Genomic DNA, 22,837 nt, shown 5'->3' on the forward strand with positions numbered 1-22,837 from the left:
GCGGGAAGAAAGATCCGCCAGCGCCGGGAGCCTTATCGATAAGCGACTGTTCGGCTCGCCTGGGCGATTCCGTCGAAAAAAAGTTCCTGCTGCTCAGAGCATCCCCATATGCGACACAGATTCTCTCATTCCTGGATCATATCCTCGCAGACATCAGAATGAGTGACTCTCAGCCTCCTTCTCACCCTCTGGGACTTACTGAGGACCATAGCGAAGGTCCCCAAGTCAAAAAGCCTTGCGTGAATGACACGCCACCCATTGCTTTGACACCGGCAGATGATGGGAGTGATTTCTACAACACACCCTTGAATGCAAGCACCCCAGTGACGAGCAGCGACCTCAACGACAAGCAAGACGCTGTCAATGGTCCTACGAGCGATCCGACAGCATCGGCCACATCACATCTCCCAATTCCAGGATTGAGCCTTGTTAACGACAATGTCCCGGAGACTTCTTCAGAGACCCAGCCTGATCAACCACAACACACCAGCACCGGTCAAAATATCGGTGCTACGGTCGCGCCTACTCCCGTAGTAGAGCAGAATGCCCAGGAGACTACCGGAATGCACCATGAAGCCATGGAATTGGACAAGGAGGTTCCCGGGGACGCGGCCCCCGATCGGGAAGAAGGATCTGCTGCGAATGCTACCCAGGAGGCAGAGGAGGAACAAGAGGATGAGCATCCCGAATGGGAGATTGACTCCTCGCCGTATGAATCTTCCGATGATTCTTCGACCGATTCCTCCGACGACAGCGATGACGACGAAGACTATCCGATTCTGAGCCCGGAAGAGCAGGCGCGAATTTTGATGCAGGCGGAGCTGGGCTCGGACGATGAAGGTGATGGGAAGGGTAGATCGGGCAGCCAGCTGAAGACCGCGAACGAACTTCCGGAAGAGGTTCTGCCCATCCCCGACCTAACCATCTCCCCGGAAATGAAAATCGTGTATCTCGGAAAGGTGGAAACCATGGTCGAAAATACCATCCTGATCGTGGCCAACACCTCCGGCGAATATCAGGTGCTCGAGTCTGGCTCCTTGCTATGTCTGGAGGACCGCACGATCGCTGGTGTAGTCGCCGAGACGCTGGGCAGAGTCGAGAACCCGCTTTATGCGGTGCGCTTCCCCACAGTAGCCGCGATTGAGGAGCGGGGGATCACGCAAGGCAAGCCGATCTACTACGTTGAGTCGCATTCGACCTTTGTCTTCACCCAGCCCCTCAAGGGTATCAAGGGAAGCGATGCTTCGAACTATCACGACGAGGAGGTCGGCGAGGACGAAGTCGAGTTCTCCGACGATGAGGCGGAAGCCGAGTACAAGCGCAAGGTGAAGCAGGAGCGCCAGAAGAACAAGGAGGGCAAGAGCGGCGACTCTGCCAGAGCGGCGAAGCGAGGACCCCCAGGCCCCTCGAAACTCAGCCACAGCGAACTGAACTACGACGACAGCCCGGCGGACGATGGCTATACGCCCCTGGCCCGCCCGAAGAACCTACACGAGATGATGCGCCAGCAGGAGGCCCCCGTCGAAGCGGATGGTCTCTCTGGTCACAGCAGGAACAACTCTGGTTTCCGTGGTGGTCGAGGCCGAGGCCGAGGATCTGATCGCGGTCGCGCTGGTCGTGGCCGCGGAGGAGCCGGAGCCGGATCTCGCGATGCTCATCACGAGCGTCCCGACCGTTCTTCCTATTATCAGCAACAGACGCAGGGCACTCAACCCCAGCATCAACCCCAGCCTCAACCCCAGCCTCAACCCCAAGCTCAGCATCAACACGCTGCCTACCTCCAGCAGTTGATGAGCGCTGGCCAACAGCCCAGTGCCTACCCTTCCCAGCAATACCCGTTTGCATTCCCACAGCAGCAGCAGCAGCAGCCCTACCAACAGGGAGGAGCCATGCCGGCCCCATTCAACTTCCAGGTCCCATTCCAACAGGCCTACCAACAACAACCGAACCCTTACCCACAGCTTCCCCCCAATATGCAAATCAATCCTTTGCTCATCGCTGCCCTCCAGCAACAGCAACAATTACAGCAACAGCAGCAGCAGCAACACGCCCCTGGACAACAACCACAGGCGCAAGCCCCCACCATGAACTTCGATCAGGTCAAGGCTCAGTTGGATCTGCTGCGGCATCTGAGCAACAATCAACAAGGCCCTCCTCGTCAATGATTGTGTCTCATAATTCCGTTCGCTTTTTGGCAACTTGTTCATCAAAATAAATCTACGGTGTTGGTTTTAGCTGCACTTTAAGGATTTCTGGGCATTCTTTTTCATGGCATGGGTAATCAAAAGTTTTTACGTCCCGTTTACCGTTTCAACATGTAGCGTCTCTGAATATGTACAGTGTGCAGACTGGCGCAGTCCGAATATCATGAGTAGGTTATGAGTTCTAATTATACACGTCACTGGCGTAGCATCTTATGGTAAAGCACCCCCGATCCCGTAATGATCATGGGCATAGTGCTTCTCTCTAAAACCACAGCAATACTTTATGCCTCGCTCTGCTTGGCACTCTTTGCTAACGCCCAAAAGCTCTCCAGCTTCGCTCGAGCCAAGACATCCTTTGCTTGGGAATCAGTCTCGCAAACGCGCGCCCCCAGCCACTTCCGGAATGCTCGGGCTTTGACCTGACCCTCCCACAGCAGCTCGCAAGTATTATGGCTTAGATCTTTCAGCTCGCCGGTCTGCTCGTCCTCGGCAGCTAACCACGCTGCCTGAGCTTCGCGATTGCCCTCTCGCACCGCCCCGGGGCCCGCATTCTCCGTCCAGTCGATGCGGTTCATCATCAATTTTCTGTAGTTGTTGATCGAATGAGCACCGCCCTCGACAATAACCAGATTGAATCGAGGATGCATGACGCAGACCCCCGTGAGGGCATTCTGTTCGGCATTCTTGCTGATCTTGAATCGGTGTCGTCCGTTGGCGAGCGTGTCGATACGATATACCGTCATCAGCACACCACGCTCCGCATCAGCCTCTTGCTGCCGCGCGAGCTTCTCGCGCCGCTCGTCCTTGGTCAATTTGCGCTCAGCGTTGGCAGCCTCGTGCTTGTCCTTGCGCTCCGCAATCTCCCGGTTGACGCGTGCTTCCACGGCGGTGGGGTCTTTAACCGCCTGCTCACCCAATACCCGCATCAGGTTCGATTTCTTGACCTTGGGAGGCGGCGCCGGCTCCAGACCCAGTCTGATCTTCGCCTGTTGCTCCTTGAGATCTGCCATTCGTCGCTGGCGACGGATCTTGGCCTGCTCCTTCGGTGTGAGGTACATGGGTTTTTGTTGTGGTAGGAATTTCTCCTGGGGAGGGTCGAGAAGGACGGGATGTTGGACGTATTGCGTGATAATCGTATCGGGGGTGTCGATCTTGAGCTTCTGCTCGTCCTCGATAGCCGAGTAGTCCTCGCCATCGACTAAACCTTCATCCCACCATTCGATCGCTGGAGGCGCTGGTACCAGGAAGCCCTTCTCAACGTCCAAGTCTTCGTCGATACCGGCCTGTCGCGCTCTTTCCGCGATCCGCTTCTTCATGGCCTCCAGCTGAGCCTGTCGCCGTAGCGCGGCCGCCTGCTGGATGTACTTGCCCTTCTGGTTGAAGATGAGCTGCCGGGATTGTCGGGGCTTTGCGATTGTGGCCTTGGGACCGAGGCTCGGATCGAAGTATGGGTTGTTCTTGATCTCCTCCAGAGACGGGCCCGAGAGATCAAGGCCGGCTCGATCAGGCCGGCCTGCCGTAGCCGGAGACTCGGTCCTGCGGCTTTTCGACTGCATGGATTGCCGTCCTTTACCACCTCTGAACTCAAGGGTATCTGATAGCAGGGCGGGGTGAAGACCGACATCGAGACCACCGCGAGCCCGTGACGAGCCATCATCTTCGTCTTCGAAAGGAGGCGGCGGCGGCGGAGGAGGTGGAGTAGGAGCTTGGGGAGCTGGCGTAGGGACAATTCGTTGCTGGGCTGTCGCGTTGGCTCGTCCGGTCGCAGCAGCGACTCGGGCCTTCATCTGTTCTAGCCTGGACATCGCAGGGCTGGCCGCTGGGGGTGTCGGACTAGGACTGGAGGCGGCTGGCGAAGGAGACGGGACGATGCCCTTCGCGGCTTGCAGTCGAGCACGTACTGCCTCTGCTTTCGCCCTGGCCTCTGCGACCATCTTCTCAATGTCAAGCTTGCCCGCGGCAGGCGCTGCTTTGGCGGGCGCGGGAGAGCCATGATTGGAACGAGGTCTTTTTTGGATGTTATCTTGATCATCTTCGGGGTGAGGGCGCTTCAGCGCATTTCCTGACGCGTCAGCCATGATAGGGTGGAATGAGGTGTCACCCTGAATACAGCCGGCGAGAAGCGATGGGGGGAGCTGAGAGGGAGAGAGCAGGCACGAATTAAGTAGACAGAGAGAAGCGAAGCTCTTTGGAGCGGGCGGACCTGCAAGACAGACTGACAGACAGACTGACAGACAGACAGACAGACGGACGGAGGAATCACGGGGTGGGCCTTCCGCCGGGCGGTGCCGCAGGGCAGAAAAAAAGTTGGGTGCAACTTTTTCGCATCGTCGCGGCCGACGAACCCGCTTTTTCGATCGATCTCCCCAGGCCAGCAGCCATTCAAGGACGAAGGCATCGCACCACCCGTTGCTCCAAGAGCTGCACGGGGACATCATGGCGACCTTCGCACGACCGGTGGCTTCCACCATTGCGGGGATTGACTTTGGCGTCTACACCGATGAAGACATCAAAGCTCTCTCTGTAAAGCGAATCCAGAACACCCCGGCGCTGGATTCCTTCAACAACCCTGTTCCCGGTGGTCTCTATGACCCAGCTCTGGGTGCCTGGGGTGATCATGTGTAAGTTCAAGATCCCCTCTTCATTTCTTACTTGGGATATCGACTTCGTCGTGTCATTTCGCTCTTCTCCAAATTCCCGGAAATGTATGCCAATAGCGGGGTCCTGAACTGACGGAAACCAGCTGCACAACATGTCGGCAGTCTTCCTGGTCTTGCACTGGCCATTCTGGTCATGTTGAGCTGCCAGTCCGTGTGTACAATCCCACCCATTTCGAACAGATGTACCGTCTCTTGAAGGCGCAATGTGTCTACTGCCATCGCTTCCAAATGTCTCGCTTCGAAATCAACACTTATGCCTGCAAATTGCGACTCCTGCAGTATGGCTTGGTCGAGGAGGTTGCTGTTATTGATACGATGGCTCATTCGACGGGCAACAAGAGAAAGGCTGCCAAAGACGGCGAAGGATCCAGCGATGAGGATGAGGATGATGACGACAAGATGGCTCGCAGAACCTCCTACGTCAAGAAATGCATCCGACAAGCGCAAGCAGATGGAAGACTGAAGGGTCTTATGGCTGGTGCGAAGAACCCCTTGGCTGCGGAGCAGCGCCGGTTCCTCGTGAGAGAGTTCATGAAAGCCATCGGCACTCCAGGCAAGTGTGCCAGCTGCAGTGGGTACGTTATCACTCCCATATTTTCCACACGTCCTTCTTTCTAGTCAGCTCTCGGTTGACCAAAATCGCTCTGCAGTATCTCGCCGTCCTATCGGAAAGATAAGTTCTCGAAGGTTTTCCGCAAGGCTCTACCTGAGAAGTCCAAACACGCTATGCTGCAGGCTGGATTCCAAGCGCCCAACTCTTTGATCCTCCTTCAGGAAGCTCAGAAGTTCAATAGCAAGGATAAGGAGGCACAGGCGGACGGAGCCTCGGACACCGCATCTCAGGTTCATGGAGCCGAGGAGGAAGTTGCCCGTGGAAATGCTGTTGTCACTGAGCTCGAGAACAAGAAACAGACCGCCGGTGAAGGCCAGCAATACATGCCTTCTCCCGAAGTTCATGCCGCATTGACCTTGCTTTTTGAGAAGGAAGCGGAAATCCTGACTCTCGTGTACAATTCTCGACCGTTACCGAAGAAGGAATCCCGAGTTAGCGCAGACATGTTCTTCATCAAGAACATCTTGGTGCCGCCCAACAGATATCGTCCCGCCGCACAGCAAGGAGCTGGCGCTATTTTGGAGGCCCAGCAAAACACCATCTTTACGAGTATTCTGAAGAACTGCGACATCATCAACCAGATCAGCAAGGAAAGACAAAGCAGCAGCTCCAGTGCTGCTATGCGTGTTCGCGATTACCGTGACCTGCTTCACTCCATTGTTCAGCTCCAGGATACTGTGAACGGTCTTATCGACCGTGACCGAAATGCCTCCGCTGGACCAGCTGCCGCCGCCGGCCCCAACGGTATCAAGCAGATTTTGGAAAAGAAGGAGGGTCTCTTCCGGAAAAACATGATGGGAAAGCGTGTCAACTTTGCCGCTCGCAGTGTCATCTCCCCCGACCCGAACATTGAGACCAATGAAATTGGTGTCCCCATGGTTTTCGCTAAGAAGTTGACTTACCCCGAGCCTGTGACCAACCACAACTTCTGGGAAATGAAACAAGCGGTCATCAACGGTCCCGACAAATACCCGGGTGCTTCTGCCATTGAGAATGAATTGGGACAGGTCACCAACCTCAAGTTCAAGAGCTTGGACGAGCGTACCGCTCTGGCTAACCAACTGCTTGCGCCGTCGAACTGGCGCATGAAGGGGTCTCGCAACAAGAAAGTCTACCGTCATCTTACCACTGGTGATGTTGTGTTGATGAACCGTCAGCCTACCCTCCACAAGCCGTCTATCATGGGTCACAAGGCCCGTGTTCTCCCCAACGAGAGAACCATTCGCATGCACTACGCTAACTGTAATACCTACAATGCGGATTTCGATGGTGACGAGATGAACATGCACTTCCCTCAGAACGAACTCGCCCGATCGGAGGCCATGATGCTTGCGGATGCGGACCATCAGTACCTTGTCGCAACGTCCGGCAAGCCTCTGCGTGGTTTGATTCAGGATCACATCTCCATGAGCACCTGGTTCACCTGCCGAGACAGTTTTTTCGATGAGGAGGACTATCACGAGCTCTTGTACAGCTGTCTTAGACCCGAGAACTCTCACACCATTACCGACCGGATTCAACTCATCGGCCCGGCGGTCATTCGACCCAAGCCTCTCTGGACCGGCAAACAAGTTATCACCACTATTCTCAAGAACATCATGCCCCCGGGTAGAGCCGGTCTCAACTTGAAGAGCAAGTCCTCGACGCCCGGTGACCGCTGGGGTGAGGGCAATGAAGAAGGCACAGTCATTTTCAAGGATGGAGAGCTGCTTTGCGGTATTCTCGACAAGAAGCAAATCGGTCCCACTGCTGGCGGTTTGGTTGATGCCATTCACGAAATTTACGGACACACCATTGCGGGTCGCTTGATCAGTATCTTGGGTCGTCTTCTGACCAGGTTCCTCAACATGCGCGCTTTCACTTGTGGAATCGATGATCTTCGCTTGACTAAGGAAGGTGACCGCGTACGCAGAGAAAAGATCAGCGAGGCTGCCGCCATGGGTCGTGAGGTCGCGCTCAAGTATGTCACTCTCGACGAGACTACAGGCGCCGACCAGGACGCCGAGCTGACCCGGCGTCTGGAGGAAGTTCTTCGCGACGATGAGAAGCAGAGTGGTCTCGATAGCGTTTCCAACGCCCGTAACGCGAAGCTGTCTACTGAGATCACTCAAGCCTGTCTTCCTAATGGTCTTGTTAAGCCATTCCCCTGGAACCAGATGCAGTCGATGACAATCTCCGGAGCCAAGGGATCTAGTGTCAACGCCAACCTGATTTCCTGCAACCTTGGACAGCAGGTTTTGGAAGGTCGCCGTGTACCTGTCATGGTGAGCGGTAAGACGCTGCCCTCTTTCCGGGCGTATGACACGAATCCCATGGCTGGTGGTTACGTGTGTGGCCGTTTCTTGACTGGTATCAAGCCCCAGGAATATTACTTCCACGCCATGGCTGGTCGTGAGGGTCTGATTGATACTGCCGTCAAGACTTCCAGATCCGGTTATCTGCAGCGTTGTTTGATCAAGGGAATGGAGGGATTGAGAGCGGAGTATGACACTTCGGTCCGTGAGGCTTCCGATGGATCCATTGTCCAGTTTTTGTACGGTGAGGATGGATTGGATATCACGAAGCAGGTTCACCTCAAGAACTTCGACTTCTTGGCATCCAATTACCTCTCCATCATGTCGCAGGTCAATCTGACCAGCGACTTCCACGGTCTGGAGAAGGAAGAGGTCGCCAACTGGCATAAGGATGCTATTAAGAAGGTTCGCAAGACGGGCAAGGTCGATGCTATGGATCCTGTCCTTTCTCTCTATCACCCTGGAGGTAATCTGGGCAGTATTTCCGAAGCGTTCTCGCAAGCACTCAAGAAGGTAAGCGTCCATTGAGAATCAATCAGCTGTCCAGCATAACTGACACATTTATAATAATAGTACGAGGATGCCAACCCCGATGGACTGCTCAGGGATAAGAAGAAGAGCATCGAGGGTGTTATCACCAAGAAGTCATTCAACACTCTGATGAACATGAAGTACATGAAGTCGGTTGTGGACCCTGGTGAGGCCGTTGGTATTGTGGCCGGTCAATCTATTGGTGAACCTTCCACTCAGATGACTCTGAACACCTTCCACTTGGCTGGTCACTCCGCGAAGAACGTCACGCTGGGTATTCCCCGTCTTCGTGAAATTGTCATGACAGCTAGTGCCCACATCATGACCCCTACCATGACCCTTTATCTGAACGAAGAGCTCTCTAGGGAGCACTCTGAAAGATTCGCCAAGGCCATCAGCAAGCTCAGCATTGCAGAGGTTGTTGACAAGGTCCAGATCAAGGAGAGAGTTTCTTCCGGCAGCATGAAGGCCAAGATCTACGACATCGAGATCGCGTTCTTCCCTCCTGATGAGTACACCGCCGAGTATGCTATCACGACCAAGGATGTGCAAAATGCTCTGCAGAACAAGTTCATCCCGAGACTCGTGAAGCTTACCAAGGCCGAGCTCAAGAAGCGTAATGACGAGAAGACATTGAAGAAGTTCTCGACCGCTCAGCCTGAGATTGGTGTCTCCGTTGGTACGGTCCAGGATGCCCCCAGCGGTCGGGATGCCGAAGAAGAGCCCATGGATGACGATGTCGAAGACGATGAGGACGACGCCAAGCGGTCCCGGGGCAACCAGAACCGCAACAACCAGGTCTCCTACGAAGGCCCGGAGGATGAAGAGGAGAGCATGGTGCGCCAGCAAGATGCCATGGACGAGGACGAGGATGACGAGGGTGACAACACGCGCCAGAAGCGTGATGTCGAGATGGATGACGCCTCCGACTCCGACTCCGAGGAGCAAGGCAAGGACGCCAAGCTGCGTGAGGAGGACATCAAGAACAAGTACGGCGAGGTCACTCAATTCAAGTTCAACCCCAAGAAGGGCGGATCCTGCACTATCCAGCTGCAGTACGATATTGACACCCCCAAGCTTCTGCTCTTGCCTCTGGTCGAAGACGCTGCCCGCACTGCGGTCATCCAATCCATCCCTGGCCTGGGCAACTGCACGTTCGTCGCGGCGGATCCTGTCAAGGGCGAGCCCGCCTATGTCATCACGGAAGGTGTCAACCTGCTCGCCATGCGCGACTACCAGGACATCATCAAGCCCCACTCCCTCTACACCAACTCGATTCACCACATGCTCACCCTCTATGGCGTGGAGGCCGCGCGTGCCGCCATCGTCAAGGAAATGTCCGACGTCTTCGAGGGTCACAGCATCTCCGTCGACAACCGCCATCTGAACCTGATCGGTGACGTGATGACCCAGTCCGGTGGCTTCCGTCCCTTCAACCGCAACGGTCTGGTGAAGGACAGCTCCTCGCCCCTGGCCAAGATGAGTTTCGAGACGACCGTCGGCTACCTCAAGGAGGCGGTGGTCGAGAGAGACTTCGACAACCTCAAGAGTCCCAGTGCCCGCATCGTTGTCGGCCGTACCGGCATCGTGGGTACAGGTGCGTTCGATGTCCTTGCCCCCGTGGCATAGACCAACACCTCCTCGCCCCTCGCCCCTCGCACTGTGTATGCATTTCTTCTCGTTGTATATGCTTGCCTGTCTGATTTTGCATGTAACTCTACGCACTTCCTTTCTGTCTTCCCATTTCGTCGTGTCTATGACGTGTTCAACGATTTCTGTGGAGTTGTCTTTCAGCGGAATAAGAAAAAGTCCTTCTTATTAGTTCCTTAAGATATAGCATTCAATAAAGAGTATGAACCTTTTTTGACCTGAACAATAAACAAGAAGACTCGGCAAGTACGTTGAGATTTTTTCTTTCGAGTAAGTAGCTGCGCTGTAATGTACTGTACATATTATCGACCCTTTCCAACACCGAACCATCCGTGGTATCATGCAATCTATGCAAGCATTTTTTCCCCTTGACCGTGATAAAAAACAAAATGGGTAAAACAAGTCAAGGTTGTAAAGGTGGGCGGGAAAAAGGAAACCCATGGACGCGCCTGCAGGTCACTGAGCATCCAACATCATTAGATCTTCATCAATGTCATCGTCGAACTCATCGTCCGGCGGGGCCGCGGCACCGCCGCCACCGCCGCCGCCACCATAATAAGCACCAGCACCATTGGGGGCCCGTGCATTGGCGAGCTCTTCTTCCCGCCGCAACCTCTCTTCCTCGAGCTTCTGCTTCTCGCGATGCTTCTCCAAGTCCGCCAGGCTCCACGTGGAGATGCCCTCCTGGTCGCGCGCCTTGAACGGCTGGGCCATGGTGCGCAGGAAGTTCTTGGCGGTAGCCACGGCCATGTCGGTGCTGAGGTTGGTCTCGCTCTCGAGCATGGCCTGGCTGATCCACTTGGGGAGCTGGTTGCGCTTCTTCTGGAAGCGCCGGTCCGCCAAGACCATGACCCCGTAGTCGTCCTTGCCGCGGAGCACGCGGCCCAGGCACTGGGCGGCGTGCCGCATGGCGTCGAAGGAGAGGAAGTCATTCTCGCGGATGCGGTAGTTCTCGCGGAGGAACTCGAGGCGGGCCTTCAGAATGCGGGATTCGGTGTACTGGAAGGGCACGCCGATGTTGATCACCGCGCGGCCGTAGTGGTGGTCGAAATCGATGCCCTCGGAGACCTTGCCGCGCGCGACGCAGAAGAGGAGCGCCCCGCGGCCGTTGCAGCACGCTGTGCGGTAGGTTTCCAGCGCCAGCGAGGACTCCTGCGCGTCCGGGGTCTCGACGAGGATCAGCTTGTAGTTCCAGATGGAATCCAGGATGCCCATGCCCTGCCACATGCTGATGATGGATTCCATGTAGAGGTAGGACGGGAAGAAGACGACGATCCCGTCGGGGGTGATGCGGGAGAACTCCAGGACCATGTTGCCGTAGTTGCGCACGACGCCGGGGTCGTTACGGATCTGGAACGAAGAGGAAATCTGGGCTTGGTCGGATCCGCGCGTGACGATCATGGGCAGGAAGGATCGGCGGGCAAGGGTCATGCTGTATGATTCTTGGAGGACGGTTTCGAAGCCTAGCATCTTAGGGTACATTTCAAGGGGTGACAGGGTACCCGATGTGATGATGACGGAGCTGAATCGGTCGAAGACAGGTTTGATCGCTATCGCGGCATCTAAACAGGTAAAATGCAGCACCGGGTTGGGTACTGTAGCTGCCTCCGACTCGAATGGCTCTAAGATCAACAAAAAGCCCTTTTCGTATGTGGCAACTAAGGTTGCAAAGGTTGCAACCTCTTGCAGCGGTTGGTAGTCCTCTATGTTGATGAGTTCGAGTGTGCGCACGAGTGACGTCAAACGCTCAGCGCAGAATCGTAATGGCTTTCGCTCGATGTATGTGAGATCCTTGACGTGCGTCAAGAATGATAATGGTGTTTCGGAGATAGTGTGTGTGACCTTCATTCGGGTCTTCAGGTATTCAATGAACCGTTTGAGGAAGGTGACGAAGTGTTCGGCGCGACGGATATTCCCTGGTACAGCTTCCTTGAGCAAGTCATCTGGAAGGACTGGATTTGAGATGAATTGATCCTCCTCTCTAGCTTGCTCGGCCTCTCGAAGGCCTTCAACCAGCTTGGTATATTCGTTTTGGAGCTTCTCAGCATCCGAGCTCTTCATCTCGCTGATTTTGCGTTCGAGGTTGTTCGCACCGCGTGTGGCCTTCCGCAACGAATCCTCAGTCAAGTCGATACTCAGAGATTCAATACAGACGTTGTCGATGTTATGCGCTTCGTCGAAGACAACTATACAGTCCTTGGATAGCTCTTTCGACACTCTTTCGGCGATCTTCGGATCGAGGAGGTAGTGGTAGGAATAGATAATGACGTTACAGAAAGGCATCTATGGGGGAGGCGGGCAACATTAGCATAGAATCCACCCTACCAGATACTGTGAGAACATACCATGCGACGGGCCGAGAAGTATGGACATTGCTTGTGTTCTTCGCCATATCTACTTAACCCATCAAGGGTGAAGACACCCGGAGGTACGAGGTTGTGCGGTTCGAGAAGGTCAAGGTTCTGTAGAGCGTCAGTCAATCGTCACGAACCTGTGAGAAACTCTCCATACCTCATGGTAAACGCACAACTCAACATCTTCGCCCCGCTCCTTCTTTTCCTTCACGAATCCCGCAGTTAAACTCCGACATCTTGCGTCGACCACTGTACCACTCTTTTCTCGTTTGACCGACGGATGCAGACACAGATTCTTTCGACTAGTTAGCCCGAGCGCGCGGAAATCTTCAGTGTATCCCAGCTCCTTGGCGCGGAAACTCATCAAGGCCTTCAGCTCGGCCAGCGCCTTCTCGATCTCGGACATCGTTCGAGAGCAGTAGATGAGCTTCCTATGCTCGGGATAATGCTGCTGATATGCTACGATCAACGACAGCAGCGAGACAGTCTTTCCGGTACCCGAAGGCATCTCCAAGACGCAGTGACCCCCGGCATCGAGGGTCTTCTTGAGATCGCACATGTAGGCATATTGTTCGGGATAGATGCGAGGATAAGGGAAGAGCACGGGGAGATCACTAGACGCCGGATGAGATTAGAAGCTTGTTTCTGCTGAATACGCTTAGCGGGGGAAGGCAGGAATGCCAGTGAGACTTACTCAATGAAGAACTTCATTGTGACGGGATGAGCGCGGTGCTCGCGACGGGGAAGAGGAAGCTGACCAGAGCTCTTTTCTCCGTCGCTTCTATCTTTTTGCCTCTTCTTGTAGACCGCGCCGGCTTTTGCCCGATCGGGGGATCGATGATACCAGGTCACGTGAAATGCCCGATAGGGACGCCGATAATGGAGTCCATGCCGCCGGATTTGAGATGAGGACAATTACAACTAACTTACAGCCCGATCGATGGGGTATTTTGGAGTGCAGGACTGTCCGGCGTGAACTACTCTCTGTTTGTACCCAGCGGACTGGACCGAATCCCCCCTGGAGTGCACCTGCTGGCCAATATCTCGAGTCAATCACCTTCCAGTAACCGATTTCGTCATTTTCTTTACACCCCGCCATCCCCCACTTTACTATGAGCAGCAAAAAGTACAAGTCTCAGGCCTCAAGCAGCCGGGCTGCTGCTAGCACATTTGGCTCATTTGGAGGATTCTCCAGCGCATTCTCCAGTCAGGGAAGGGAACCATCATCACTTACATACGTCACAGAGCCTCCGGATCTATCTCGCATATCGGAGGCGCAGTTGACAATCGCATTCAAGAATTTCCTCAAGAAGGATGAGGTTACCCGCACAAAGGCTCTGGACGACTTGCGCGACCACGTTTTGGCTGTCGAGAGTCGCAATGGGACCCTTGATGATGGGTTCCTGGAAGCTTGGGTAGGTTTACATTGACTTCTCACGCCGCACTAGAGCATTCGGTTGATCGTGGTTCGGTATCTCGGCAGGTCAGGATCTACCCACGCGCCTCGATAGATCTTTCTCGGAGGGTGAGACAAACAGCGCACTCGACCCAGGGATCTATTGCGTCTCTTGTCGGAAAGCGCATTGCTCGCTTCTTGCCCAAGGTCATTGGAGCATGGCTTGCGGGACTTTACGACAACGATCGGCCAGTCCATCGCGCTGCGCTGGAATCATTCACGCGCGTATTCTCGACCGACGAGAAGAGGAACGGTGTATGGAAAGTTTACCAGTCCTCCATTCTGGATTTCGTAGATGATGTCATTCTCCAACAGACCCCTCAAACGTTGAGCGATGAGAGGACTGTGAAGGCAGATGACGCCACAGCCAAATATGCACGAGTGGCTGGAACTGCCCTCTTGCTGTTCAACAGGATACTCGGTATGAATGTTCTTTTGTAGTTTGCCCACACTTCATCTGACGAGCTTCAATGCAGGAAACTCCGCACAAGAGGACCTTGAGAAGGCAACACCCACGATAGAGACACTTCTAGGAAGTAAGTCCCTGTGGGCTCTATCGTATCATGAAGATGCTTTCGTGCGCCGGTCACTCTATGTTCTTGCGCGCACTGCAGTCTCCAAGCAGCCGGAGGAACTGGATTGGAAACTCATCAGTGCTGCTCTGATTGGCAAGTCACTGCACTGTAGCCAATTGGGCTCCGCATCGGAACTCTCCGAGACTATCCTGCATGTGACCTCCGCAAGGCCTCAATTGTGGACTGAAGATTACTCCGGAAAGTCCTCGTCTTCCAAGAGATTACTTCAATATCTTCAGAAAGGTTCTCAGGGTGGCGCAAGCTCCTTCTGGACCAATTTTTACGAGCTGCTGCAGATCATTCCAATCAAGACTCTTGCACAGGTTGATTCAAAATCAACCGATGAGAATAACGTCGGAGTGACGAGTGCCCGTGCTCTGACAGAGACTTTCCAGGAGGGACTAAACTCCAGAGACGAGCCTCGGCAAAACCGAGCTGTTGGCTGGAAAGCTTACATTGATACTGTTATGTGGCTTGCAGGTCGGCTTGGTCAGGATGAGGGAACGAACTTGTTGCGCGAAAGGCTCCGACCTTTGATTGTACAATATGTGAAACCCGAGTCAGACCAGGCTCAATGGGGTCTACCTCCTCAGTCAGCAGAGCCTATCTGCACAGATGCCCTTTTTGTGCTGACCACGCTAGGCTACAAGCATGTATTGGAGCAAACGTGGAGAGAGCTGTCAGACAGCTTGCTCGAAGCTGTCAAGTTGTCTTCCCCGGAACAATCGAAGGACTTCAAAACCTCCCAGGACGCTGTCTGCGCGCAAGCAGAGCGTTTTCTTGCTTTGGAAGCCTCATTACTTTCTCGAGTAAAAGATACAGACCATGAAGCCGAGGTTTCGGATGTGTTCAATGCTACTAGCCTTTCGTTGCTTGATAGCTGTCTGGAGGTTTTGCGCTCGAGGAATGGCAAGCCGTATGGAGCGGCTGCTGTTGTCGAACAAACTGTACTCAAAGTTGCGCCGATTGCCAAAGCCTCGCAGTCACTGTTGAGCTTTGTCCAAGATGACGCACCGGAGCTCCTGTCGTCGCCTTCCGCTGACAGGCTCATCTCGATTATCCTGTCCTGCCGATCCTGGGATGGGTTTGGCTCCAGCTTCGAGAAAGTTTTGGAGAGAGTTGCCCAGTTCGACCCGGAGACTTCGAACGCTCACACTGTACAAAAGCTACTTTCCACCCTCGATTTCCAAGAATTGGACGAAAAGAGTGGTCTCATTTCTCTGATCATGCGAGCCCTTGATAGGGCCTGCAATGGGAGTGATTTACACTGGTCAATTGTGATCGCAGTGCTTCAGAACGAAACCTCCCACGGAGGACTGTCAGACACGATCTTCCTAGCAATCATCGATGCCTTGTCAGATGATACCAAGGTTTTCGACACCTTGCATGGTCTCTCTCAAGTCGCGCGGGCTGTTCCCCTGGCATTCAAAACTTTCCAGAATGGGCCCCACGGGTCCAAACTAACTGGAAAGCTACTTTTCCTTTCTGAGTCTTCATCAGAAGATGTTTCAAGCGTAGCAGAATCGTTGGCCAAGACCTTGAAGGAGTCGATCGTTAGCGAGACGAGTGCGAACAAATCGAGCTTTGAGATTCTACAGCACAGTTTTGACAATGTCAATGACCAATCGCTATCGTGAGTGTTAACCGAGAAAGAGACAAAAGGACGATCAGAATTAACTGTTTCTAGGGTTGAGTCACTTGTAACTATCGCCGAAGAACTGCTGCACAATGCCAAGGCAGAAGAGGTTGGGAAGGTTGCAAAGGATATTCTGCCTTCTCGCGAGTCCTGGGCGAAAGCTTTGGGTCCATTCCTCGAACTCCCTCCAAGACCTTCAACTGCCATCACAAGCCCACTCAGTGGTACTGTGCATTTAATCAATCGTGATTTGTCGGACACACTACAGCAACGTTATGAAAGTCTTCCTAGGGATTCAAACAACTCCTCCTCAGCATTCCGATTGGCCTATTTCACTGTCAGAATCCTTTCTTCTTTCGGTTTAATCCAAAACCTGGACAAGGCTGAGATGGAGACATTGTTCTACAATATCCCTCTAGCACTGCAGCTCATTGATGATGATTTGAGTATCGAGAACTGTAATGGCATCAGCGGGATCTCGCTTCCTGAACAAAGGGATGAGTATATGGATGTTGTCAACGACGGTTGGAAGGTCGTCAGTGGCTGGGCTCGGTCCCACGAAAAGGGTGCAGCCGAGGCCGAAGCGACTATATCCTCTATGCTCTCTGCATTCTGGAAAGACAAGCTCGAAGGGCTAGAAGATCTTGCTCCACTCGACTATCATATCGGAGTCGCTTTTGTGAAGATCATGGACACCGCCGACTCTTCCAACAGCGCCAAGTCGCCGGAAGAGGTCACCCAGCTTTGCAGGGATATGCGCAAAGCGAATGCCATCCGCTCGGCTGCTTGGGTAGCTACATTGCGCCATGTCATTCTATCGAATCCTACGGGTATGCGGCTGTGCAACGAGTTTGTCGCAGACTCGACTGGACTGAAACCTCAGGATGAGAATAAAGACGGTCAGTAAGGGCTTCTCGTATGTCTTGACTATGCTGATAATTGGTAGGGTTGCGAAAGCTGGTTCTCCTTAACCTCCTGCTCGCTGGGGACCAGGACGTCGCGGCGTCCATACCCACCCAGCGTTTGATGTTCCTGATCAAGCATCTCACCCAATGCCTTCAATCTGATGCTGTATCCCTTAGCCTCAAGGCCGAGATTCTTCAGACTCTAGTATTCGTACTCCCATGCATTCAAGAGATGTACGGCTCTCACTGGGAAGATTGCTTGGAGATTCTTGACGCGACCTGGAAGAGGACTAGTGGTGGCGACGAGGCTCTTCCTGTGGTCTTGTCATCTTACAGACTTTTCGCTAGATTACAATCGATCGTCAGTGACGAAGAGAGTAATGATGATGTGAAGGATGCGTGGTCGGATCGGAAATCGAAGCTATTTAACAGTTTGACCTCGACTTTGCGAAAATTTGGTAAGTCTATCACGTTTCGCAATCTGAGAACATTGTTAATGATTATCATGTAGATTCGTCAACGATCTTCGATCAACCCCGGGACATCACGGTTGACCTGCTCTGTCGGTTTGTCAAGAACATCCCGGTCGAGAATCTAGAGGACGTTAGCAGTGTCTTCTCGCTTCTGACGGCGCAGAGCCGAGCTATTCAACGCACTGCCTACACTCTGCTGCACCGGTACATTCCCAGCGTGCAGGAACAGGTATCTTTCGATGTGGCTTTGTCGAAGACGACGGTCCGACTACCTGACGAACTCGTGTCTCTTTTGCTTGGCGCACCGACGATGGACTCGATCAATAGATCTTACGGCAATGAGAGGACCTGGACTGAGCTCCGCTCCTATTTGCTGAGTTGGAAGATCGTCTTCGATCACTTTGTCAATGCGGTAAGTTTCCACATCCGAAGACGTCACCCATAGCAGGCAGCATCTAACTGATTCAAATAGTCTCTCACTGTCCAAGAGAACTATGTTGCTAGTATCCGAGAGAATGAGAGTTTGGACTCATTGCTGGAGCTCACGTTCGACTTTCTCCAGCAGTCCCACGGCAAGATGATTGATGCGTCCAAGTTTGACATCCGCTCTTTTGAACCGGATCAGTCTGAAACCCCTGAAAAGGAGATCCAATGGCTTCTTGTGCACTTGTACTTCCTGTGCCTGAAGCATTTGGCCAACATGACCAAAGGATGGTGGATTGACACGAAAAAGCGCATCAAGGGACCAGTAGAAGCCTGGACTGAGAAATACGTATGTCTTACCGGATGCAATCATGCAGCAGATTACTGACTCCCCCTTTTAGATCTCTCCATTGGTTATTGAAGAGTCATTGCAAGGAGTCTCTGAGTGGACTCAGACGCAAGATCCCAACGAAGAACGTGCGCTGCAGGTGAAGATTGCGCCGAAGACCGCGGAGATCATCGCCAGTATCCCGGTCGACGAGGATTCGCCGCCAGTCTCGCTGTCGATCTCGCTGCCACCTGCCTACCCGCTTCAGCCCGCGTTGGTAGTCGGGCGGAGTCGTGTTCTGGTGGACGAGAGGAAGTGGAAGAACTGGCTGACGACCATTCAGGGTGTCATCATGTTTGCCAATGGCAACATGATAGATGGACTGCTAGCATTCCGGAAGAACGTGCAGGGGGCGCTCAAGGGCCAGAGCGAGTGCGCTATCTGCTACAGTGTCATCTCGACGGACATGCAGACGCCGAACAAGCGCTGCGCGACGTGTAAGAACACGTTCCATTCGGTGTGTCTGTTCCGGTGGTTCAAGAGCAGTAACCAGAGCACGTGTCCGCTGTGCCGGAACAACTTTGTTTATGTTTGAGGCGGTGCTTAGTATACACTGTGCATAGAATTGTCTATCGTGATAAAAGTGGTATAGATAGAATTGATTACCATACGTGTCTCCATATGAACAGCCAGTTTCTCCGCATTTAGAATGCATGCCTGACAAACCAGGCAGGATGAACTCCGCTTCCGCCGGGGACGAAACGAACAACCGCGGAACCTCCGCCCGCCTTTCCATCCCAAGTTTCCCCTCCTTCCCCTCCTTTCCCTCCTTCCACTCCGCTCTCCCCCTCATCTCATGTCAGCTTCACAGATCCCCAATCTCAACACCTTACGTCGCGGCGGCGCTCGTCTTCGCGGTCGCGGCCGTGGCGGAGGCGAGTTAGGTTCTGATGCTCCCTCTCGACGAGGAGGCTCCAGCACCAAAGACCGAGTGGTACAAGGCACAGACAATGACGCCAGCGTCTCTCGTCTCAGTGCCGTGAACCTAGGCTATCTCGACGACCCATTTGCATCAGCCTTGACCCCTCCAGGCCAAGAAACCCGACGCCTGCCCATCATCAATCGAGGTACGCAACCCTCTGCCCTCCAAATCCTGTCCCTTAACCTCGTCCCGTAACTAACAACCCTCTACACAAAAAAGGCACCTACGTCCGCACCACAACAATCGACCACCTGCTCACGCAATTCCTCCACCCTTCCACAACCCCCCATCGACCAGACACAGACACCCCCCAACGAACCCCCACAACACCAACAAAGTCCACCATCCCCACCCTCCTCCGACCAAAGCCAAAACAAATCATCTCCCTCGGCGCCGGCTCCGACACCCGCATCTTCCGCCTCCTCGCCCAGACCCAGACCCAGACCCAGACCCAACCCCACCCCGAACAAACAATCATCTACCACGAACTCGACTTCCCCAGCAACACCGCCTCCAAAATCCGGGCCATCCGCGCCGTCCCCCACCTGCAGCGCGCGTTAGGCGACCCGCAAACCGTCACTATCTCCCCCGCCGCCGACGCCCTGCATACCCCGCACTACCACCTCCACCCGATCGATCTCCGCCAGCTGGCTGCTTTAGCGTCATCACCACCTTCGAGGAAGGGGGATCTAGGGAATGAGGGCGCGGACCTCCGACTGGACACCCTCCTCCCGGGCCTCGACCCGACTCTGCCGACGGTGTTGATTTCCGAATGCTGTCTGATTTATTTGGAGCCCGAGGAGGCGCGGCGGGTGGTCGAGTTCTTTGTTGGGGTTTTCGATGCTTCCGTCGGTGAAGGAAAAGCTGAAGCTGGAGCTGGAGCTGGGTCTGGGGCTGGAGCAGACGGCCCGCCCCCAACCCCCCCGCTGGGCATCATCCTCTACGAGCCGATCCGGCCGGACGACGCGTTCGGGCGCACGATGGTGGCCAACCTGGCGACGCGCGGCATCCAGCTGCAGACGCTGCACCGGTACGCGAGCCTGGCGGCGCAGCGGGCGCGGCTGCGGGCGCACGGGTTCGTGGACGGGCAGGCGGCGGCGGATGTGGATTTCCTGTGGGAGCGGTGGGTGGCGGAGGGGGAGAAGGAGCGCGTGGCCGGGCTGGAGATGTTGGATGAGATGGAGGAGTGGCGGTTGTTGGCGCGGCATTATTGCGTGGCGTGGGGGTGGAGGGAGGGTGGAGGACGGCAGCAGCACGTGTTTGAGGGGTGGAGGGGGTTGGAGGGGCAGCAGGACGAGGATTAATCCTGAGGTTAGCTGGATGGGTCGTCAAGTTAGGTATAAGTAGGTATGGAGCTCAGGCGAAGCTGCAAGGGGTTTGTGTGAGCTGTGCTGTGGATGTGTTTGACTGAGATGCACTGCACCGCATTCTACGTTGCTGGAGGCATTACCTCCCCTGATATGACTAGGTCACCGTCACTTAACTGCAGTGCAATCCACGATGTACAGTACCTACTATATTCCAGCCCAGCTATATATAAACACCAATCAACCATCTTACCCCCAACCCTAACCCCAGGTCCCGACCGATTAGAAGACTACAACTTCCCCCTCTCCAAGAACCGCACCGGCAAATCCACAAACCGCGCCCGCAGGAACTCGGCGACATTCTTCCCCAAAAAGTCCACCGTCACCGTCGCGCACACCCCGCGATCCAACAGGTTCCTAAACAGGAAATGCACCGCCCGGAGATTAGGCAGCTCGAACCGCTCCACCCGCAGGGAAGCAGCACCGGCGGCGGCGGTATCAGTGTCAGTAGACGTGTACTGCGGCCCCAATAGCTCCTGGACCGTCGACACGGTCAGCACCCGTCGCAGCCACTGGAACTCGTCCGCATGGCGCACCCAGAAGCCGCAGTTGGCGTCGGGGCCCTTGTCGCCGGAGCGGGCGTGGACGGTCCAGCCTAGGGGGCCGCGGATGGTGGGGCCGTAGTTTGTGGTTGAGGGGATGGGGGGCGCGGGGGGAGCGGAATGGCCAGGGAGTGGGGGAGTGGGGGCTAGTTCCGCTTGCGCGGCGGGAGGAGGGGCGATGTCTACGGTTTGAGGACCAGCACCAGCAGCACCCGTCTTCCAGGGCAGGTGCACGCGGTGCTGGACGGCGGTCTGCGGCAAGAGACAGACGAAGTATTCGAAGATCGGCCGGGGAAAGCCCTGGCGGGTGTCGAGGTGCCAGGTTGCGCCGGGGTAGCCTTGCATGATGTTGTCGGTGATGGGCCGCAGGAAGCGGGGGGGCGCGAGGGCGGCGGCGGTGTGGGCCTGCGCGACGATGCGGAAGGTCACGGTGGCGCTGTCCTGGGTGCGCGGGTCGTCGGGCGCGGACCCGAGGGTCGAGAAGGTCAGCGCCGTGAAGGCGTCGGAGTATGGGGCGAGGACGTGGCGGATCTGCGCCTCTAGCATGCGCGCCTTGGCGGCGATGTCCAGCCCGACCAGGAAATAAACCGCCTCGGCTTGGAACCCCCCATGCGCGGAGATGCCCACCTTGGTCGTTGGGGGCGGGGGTGCGGACCGCACGCCGCGCAGGGCCACCCGGTTCGTGCCGCGTTGCTCGAAGGAGATGTCGCTGAGCAGGGCGGTGACGTCCGAGTTGAGGTAGCGGGGGCCCTGAATCTCGTACAGCAGCTGCGCGGAGCAGGTGTCGACGGTAACGGCGCCCCCGGTTGCGTAGGTTTGCATCGTGATGATCACTTGCCCCTCCGGGGAGATCTCCGCGATGGGGTATCCGATGTTGGTCCATCCGTCCCGGCCGAGGGATTCGAGCATCTTGAAGCCGGTGAAGTTGCCGCCGCAGACGTAGTTGCTGCATTCGATCAGGTGGCCGGCTACGAGGGCGTTGGCGAGGCGGTCGAGGTCGCTGCGTTGCCAGCCGTGGAACCAGTATGCTGCTCCAATGACGGCGGATGCGTCGGAGACTCGTCCGCACAGGACGATATCGGCGCCATTGGCTAGCGCGGCTGCAATCCCCAGTCCCCCGAGGTAGCACTGCGCGAAGATCGGCTCGAAGGGCCACTCGGACAACGGCTGGCCAGTATAGATGCTCTTGAAGTCGGACTTGCCCGACGAAAGTGCCTCTTGGACGGTCGACAGGACCTGGTCACCCGATACCCAAGCGACCTGCAGCCGAATGTGAGCACATTCCCTCGAAGACAGCAGCCACTGCAAGTGGAGATAGTAACCTTGAGGTCTAGTCCTTTCGCCTGCACCATCTGCACAACCGCGTCGTGGAGGCCCTCCGTATCGGCGTTCCCTGCATTGACCGCCAGTTTGACCCCATGCTTGGCAAGGGCCACCAAGGCCGGCTCGAGGGCAAGCAAAAATGACGCCTCGTATGCAGGTGCCGGCGTAGTGGTAGCCGATCCTCGGCCGGGTTGCACCTGTTCATACCGCGCCCGGATCTGGTCGACTCGCCGGGCTGCCCCAGCGGACATGTTGGCCTCGCTCAAGAAATCGGCGGTGATAACGTCCACCGGGTCTCGGGGATAGTTGCGTGCAAACTCCGCTATGGCATAGTGTCGATCCGAAGCGGAACCTGACGCCCCTGGGGTAACTTAGTATACAGCGGAAAGGACGGTCTCTCTCATGGCTCACCAGCGATGCGAACGGAACGCGAAGCCATAATCACGGTAAATAGACAGTGGTGGCGGTGGTGGTGGTACTGGTCACGGGTACAGTAGACAATTCCTTTGGCTGGAAGTGAG

At 55.3% G+C, this 22,837-nt stretch overlaps 7 protein-coding genes across 7 annotated transcripts; 4 read left to right on the forward strand and 3 right to left on the reverse strand.

The window, feature by feature from the left end:
* The first annotated feature begins 114 nt into the window (after positions 1–114).
* Positions 115–2,374, forward strand: BO95DRAFT_443770 (RNA-binding snoRNP assembly protein NAF1). The gene has a single exon (XM_025586726.1). The coding sequence runs from the start codon at positions 159–161 to the stop codon at positions 2,163–2,165; it is 2,007 nt and encodes a 668-aa protein (XP_025441329.1). The 5' UTR covers positions 115–158; the 3' UTR covers positions 2,166–2,374.
* Positions 2,295–4,420, reverse strand: BO95DRAFT_443771 (U4/U6-U5 snRNP complex subunit PRP3). Its single transcript, XM_025586727.1, has one exon. The coding sequence runs from the start codon at positions 4,280–4,282 to the stop codon at positions 2,486–2,488; it is 1,797 nt and encodes a 598-aa protein (XP_025441330.1). The 5' UTR covers positions 4,283–4,420; the 3' UTR covers positions 2,295–2,485.
* Positions 4,421–4,579: 159 nt separating this feature from the next.
* On the forward strand, positions 4,580–10,151 carry BO95DRAFT_415612 (DNA-directed RNA polymerase I core subunit RPA190). The gene is made up of 4 exons (XM_025584356.1): positions 4,580–4,825; positions 4,948–5,439; positions 5,515–8,284; positions 8,345–10,151. Exons 1-4 carry the CDS (start codon positions 4,641–4,643, stop codon positions 9,929–9,931), a joined length of 5,034 nt encoding a protein of 1,677 aa, XP_025441331.1. The 5' UTR covers positions 4,580–4,640; the 3' UTR covers positions 9,932–10,151.
* A 50-nt stretch (positions 10,152–10,201) lies between these two features.
* On the reverse strand, positions 10,202–13,076 carry BO95DRAFT_482900 (TFIIH/NER complex ATP-dependent 5'-3' DNA helicase subunit RAD3). The gene is made up of 4 exons (XM_025590268.1): positions 13,001–13,076; positions 12,464–12,920; positions 12,298–12,414; positions 10,202–12,235 (listed from the first exon to the last, which is right to left on the reverse strand). The coding sequence occupies exons 1-4, from the start codon at positions 13,015–13,017 to the stop codon at positions 10,409–10,411; spliced, it is 2,418 nt and encodes an 805-aa protein (XP_025441332.1). The 5' UTR covers positions 13,018–13,076; the 3' UTR covers positions 10,202–10,408.
* Positions 13,077–13,418: 342 nt separating this feature from the next.
* On the forward strand, positions 13,419–18,769 carry BO95DRAFT_415616 (ubiquitin-protein ligase RKR1; the record flags this gene model as incomplete). Its single annotated transcript, XM_025584357.1, has 8 exons — positions 13,419–13,721; positions 13,757–14,183; positions 14,239–15,970; positions 16,025–16,872; positions 16,920–17,336; positions 17,390–17,763; positions 17,824–18,123; positions 18,176–18,769. 8 exons carry the CDS (start codon positions 13,419–13,421, stop codon positions 18,695–18,697), a joined length of 4,923 nt encoding a protein of 1,640 aa, XP_025441333.1. The 3' UTR covers positions 18,698–18,769.
* A 149-nt stretch (positions 18,770–18,918) lies between these two features.
* ppm1 (protein C-terminal leucine carboxyl O-methyltransferase ppm1) lies at positions 18,919–20,861 on the forward strand. Its single transcript, XM_025586728.1, has 2 exons — positions 18,919–19,229; positions 19,304–20,861. The coding sequence occupies exons 1-2, from the start codon at positions 18,959–18,961 to the stop codon at positions 20,386–20,388; spliced, it is 1,356 nt and encodes a 451-aa protein (XP_025441334.1). The 5' UTR covers positions 18,919–18,958; the 3' UTR covers positions 20,389–20,861.
* On the reverse strand, positions 20,682–22,755 carry BO95DRAFT_432720 (acyclic terpene utilization AtuA family protein; the record flags this gene model as incomplete). The annotated part of the gene is made up of 3 exons (XM_025585069.1): positions 20,682–22,295; positions 22,316–22,677; positions 22,728–22,755. 3 exons carry the CDS (start codon positions 22,753–22,755, stop codon positions 20,682–20,684), a joined length of 2,004 nt encoding a protein of 667 aa, XP_025441335.1.
* Between the last annotated feature and the right edge of the window lie 82 nt (positions 22,756–22,837).

This window comes from Aspergillus brunneoviolaceus (assembly GCF_003184695.1).
Source record: "Aspergillus brunneoviolaceus CBS 621.78 unplaced genomic scaffold BO95scaffold_41, whole genome shotgun sequence".
Classification (NCBI taxonomy): domain Eukaryota; kingdom Fungi; phylum Ascomycota; class Eurotiomycetes; order Eurotiales; family Aspergillaceae; genus Aspergillus; species Aspergillus brunneoviolaceus.

Excerpts from the sequence above, each read along its gene's own strand:
- BO95DRAFT_415612 (XM_025584356.1), top strand. The coding sequence starts at position 4,641 with ATGGCGACCTTCGCACGACCGGTGGCTTCCACCATTGCGGGGATTGAC. Across the intron at positions 4,826-4,947 it reads GGTGCCTGGGGTGATCATGT|CTGCACAACATGTCGGCAGT; the intron begins GTAAGTTCAAGA and ends GACGGAAACCAG. Across the intron at positions 5,440-5,514 it reads AAGTGTGCCAGCTGCAGTGG|TATCTCGCCGTCCTATCGGA; the intron begins GTACGTTATCAC and ends ATCGCTCTGCAG.
- ppm1 (XM_025586728.1), top strand. The coding sequence starts at position 18,959 with ATGTCAGCTTCACAGATCCCCAATCTCAACACCTTACGTCGCGGCGGC. Across the intron at positions 19,230-19,303 it reads CCTGCCCATCATCAATCGAG|GCACCTACGTCCGCACCACA; the intron begins GTACGCAACCCT and ends TACACAAAAAAG.
- BO95DRAFT_443770 (XM_025586726.1), top strand. The coding sequence starts at position 159 with ATGAGTGACTCTCAGCCTCCTTCTCACCCTCTGGGACTTACTGAGGAC.
- BO95DRAFT_482900 (XM_025590268.1), bottom strand. Across the intron at positions 12,415-12,463 it reads AGTTGTGCGTTTACCATGAG|AACCTTGACCTTCTCGAACC; the intron begins GTATGGAGAGTT and ends GACGCTCTACAG. Across the intron at positions 12,236-12,297 it reads ACTTCTCGGCCCGTCGCATG|ATGCCTTTCTGTAACGTCAT; the intron begins GTATGTTCTCAC and ends CCTCCCCCATAG.
- BO95DRAFT_443771 (XM_025586727.1), bottom strand. The coding sequence starts at position 4,282 with ATGGCTGACGCGTCAGGAAATGCGCTGAAGCGCCCTCACCCCGAAGAT.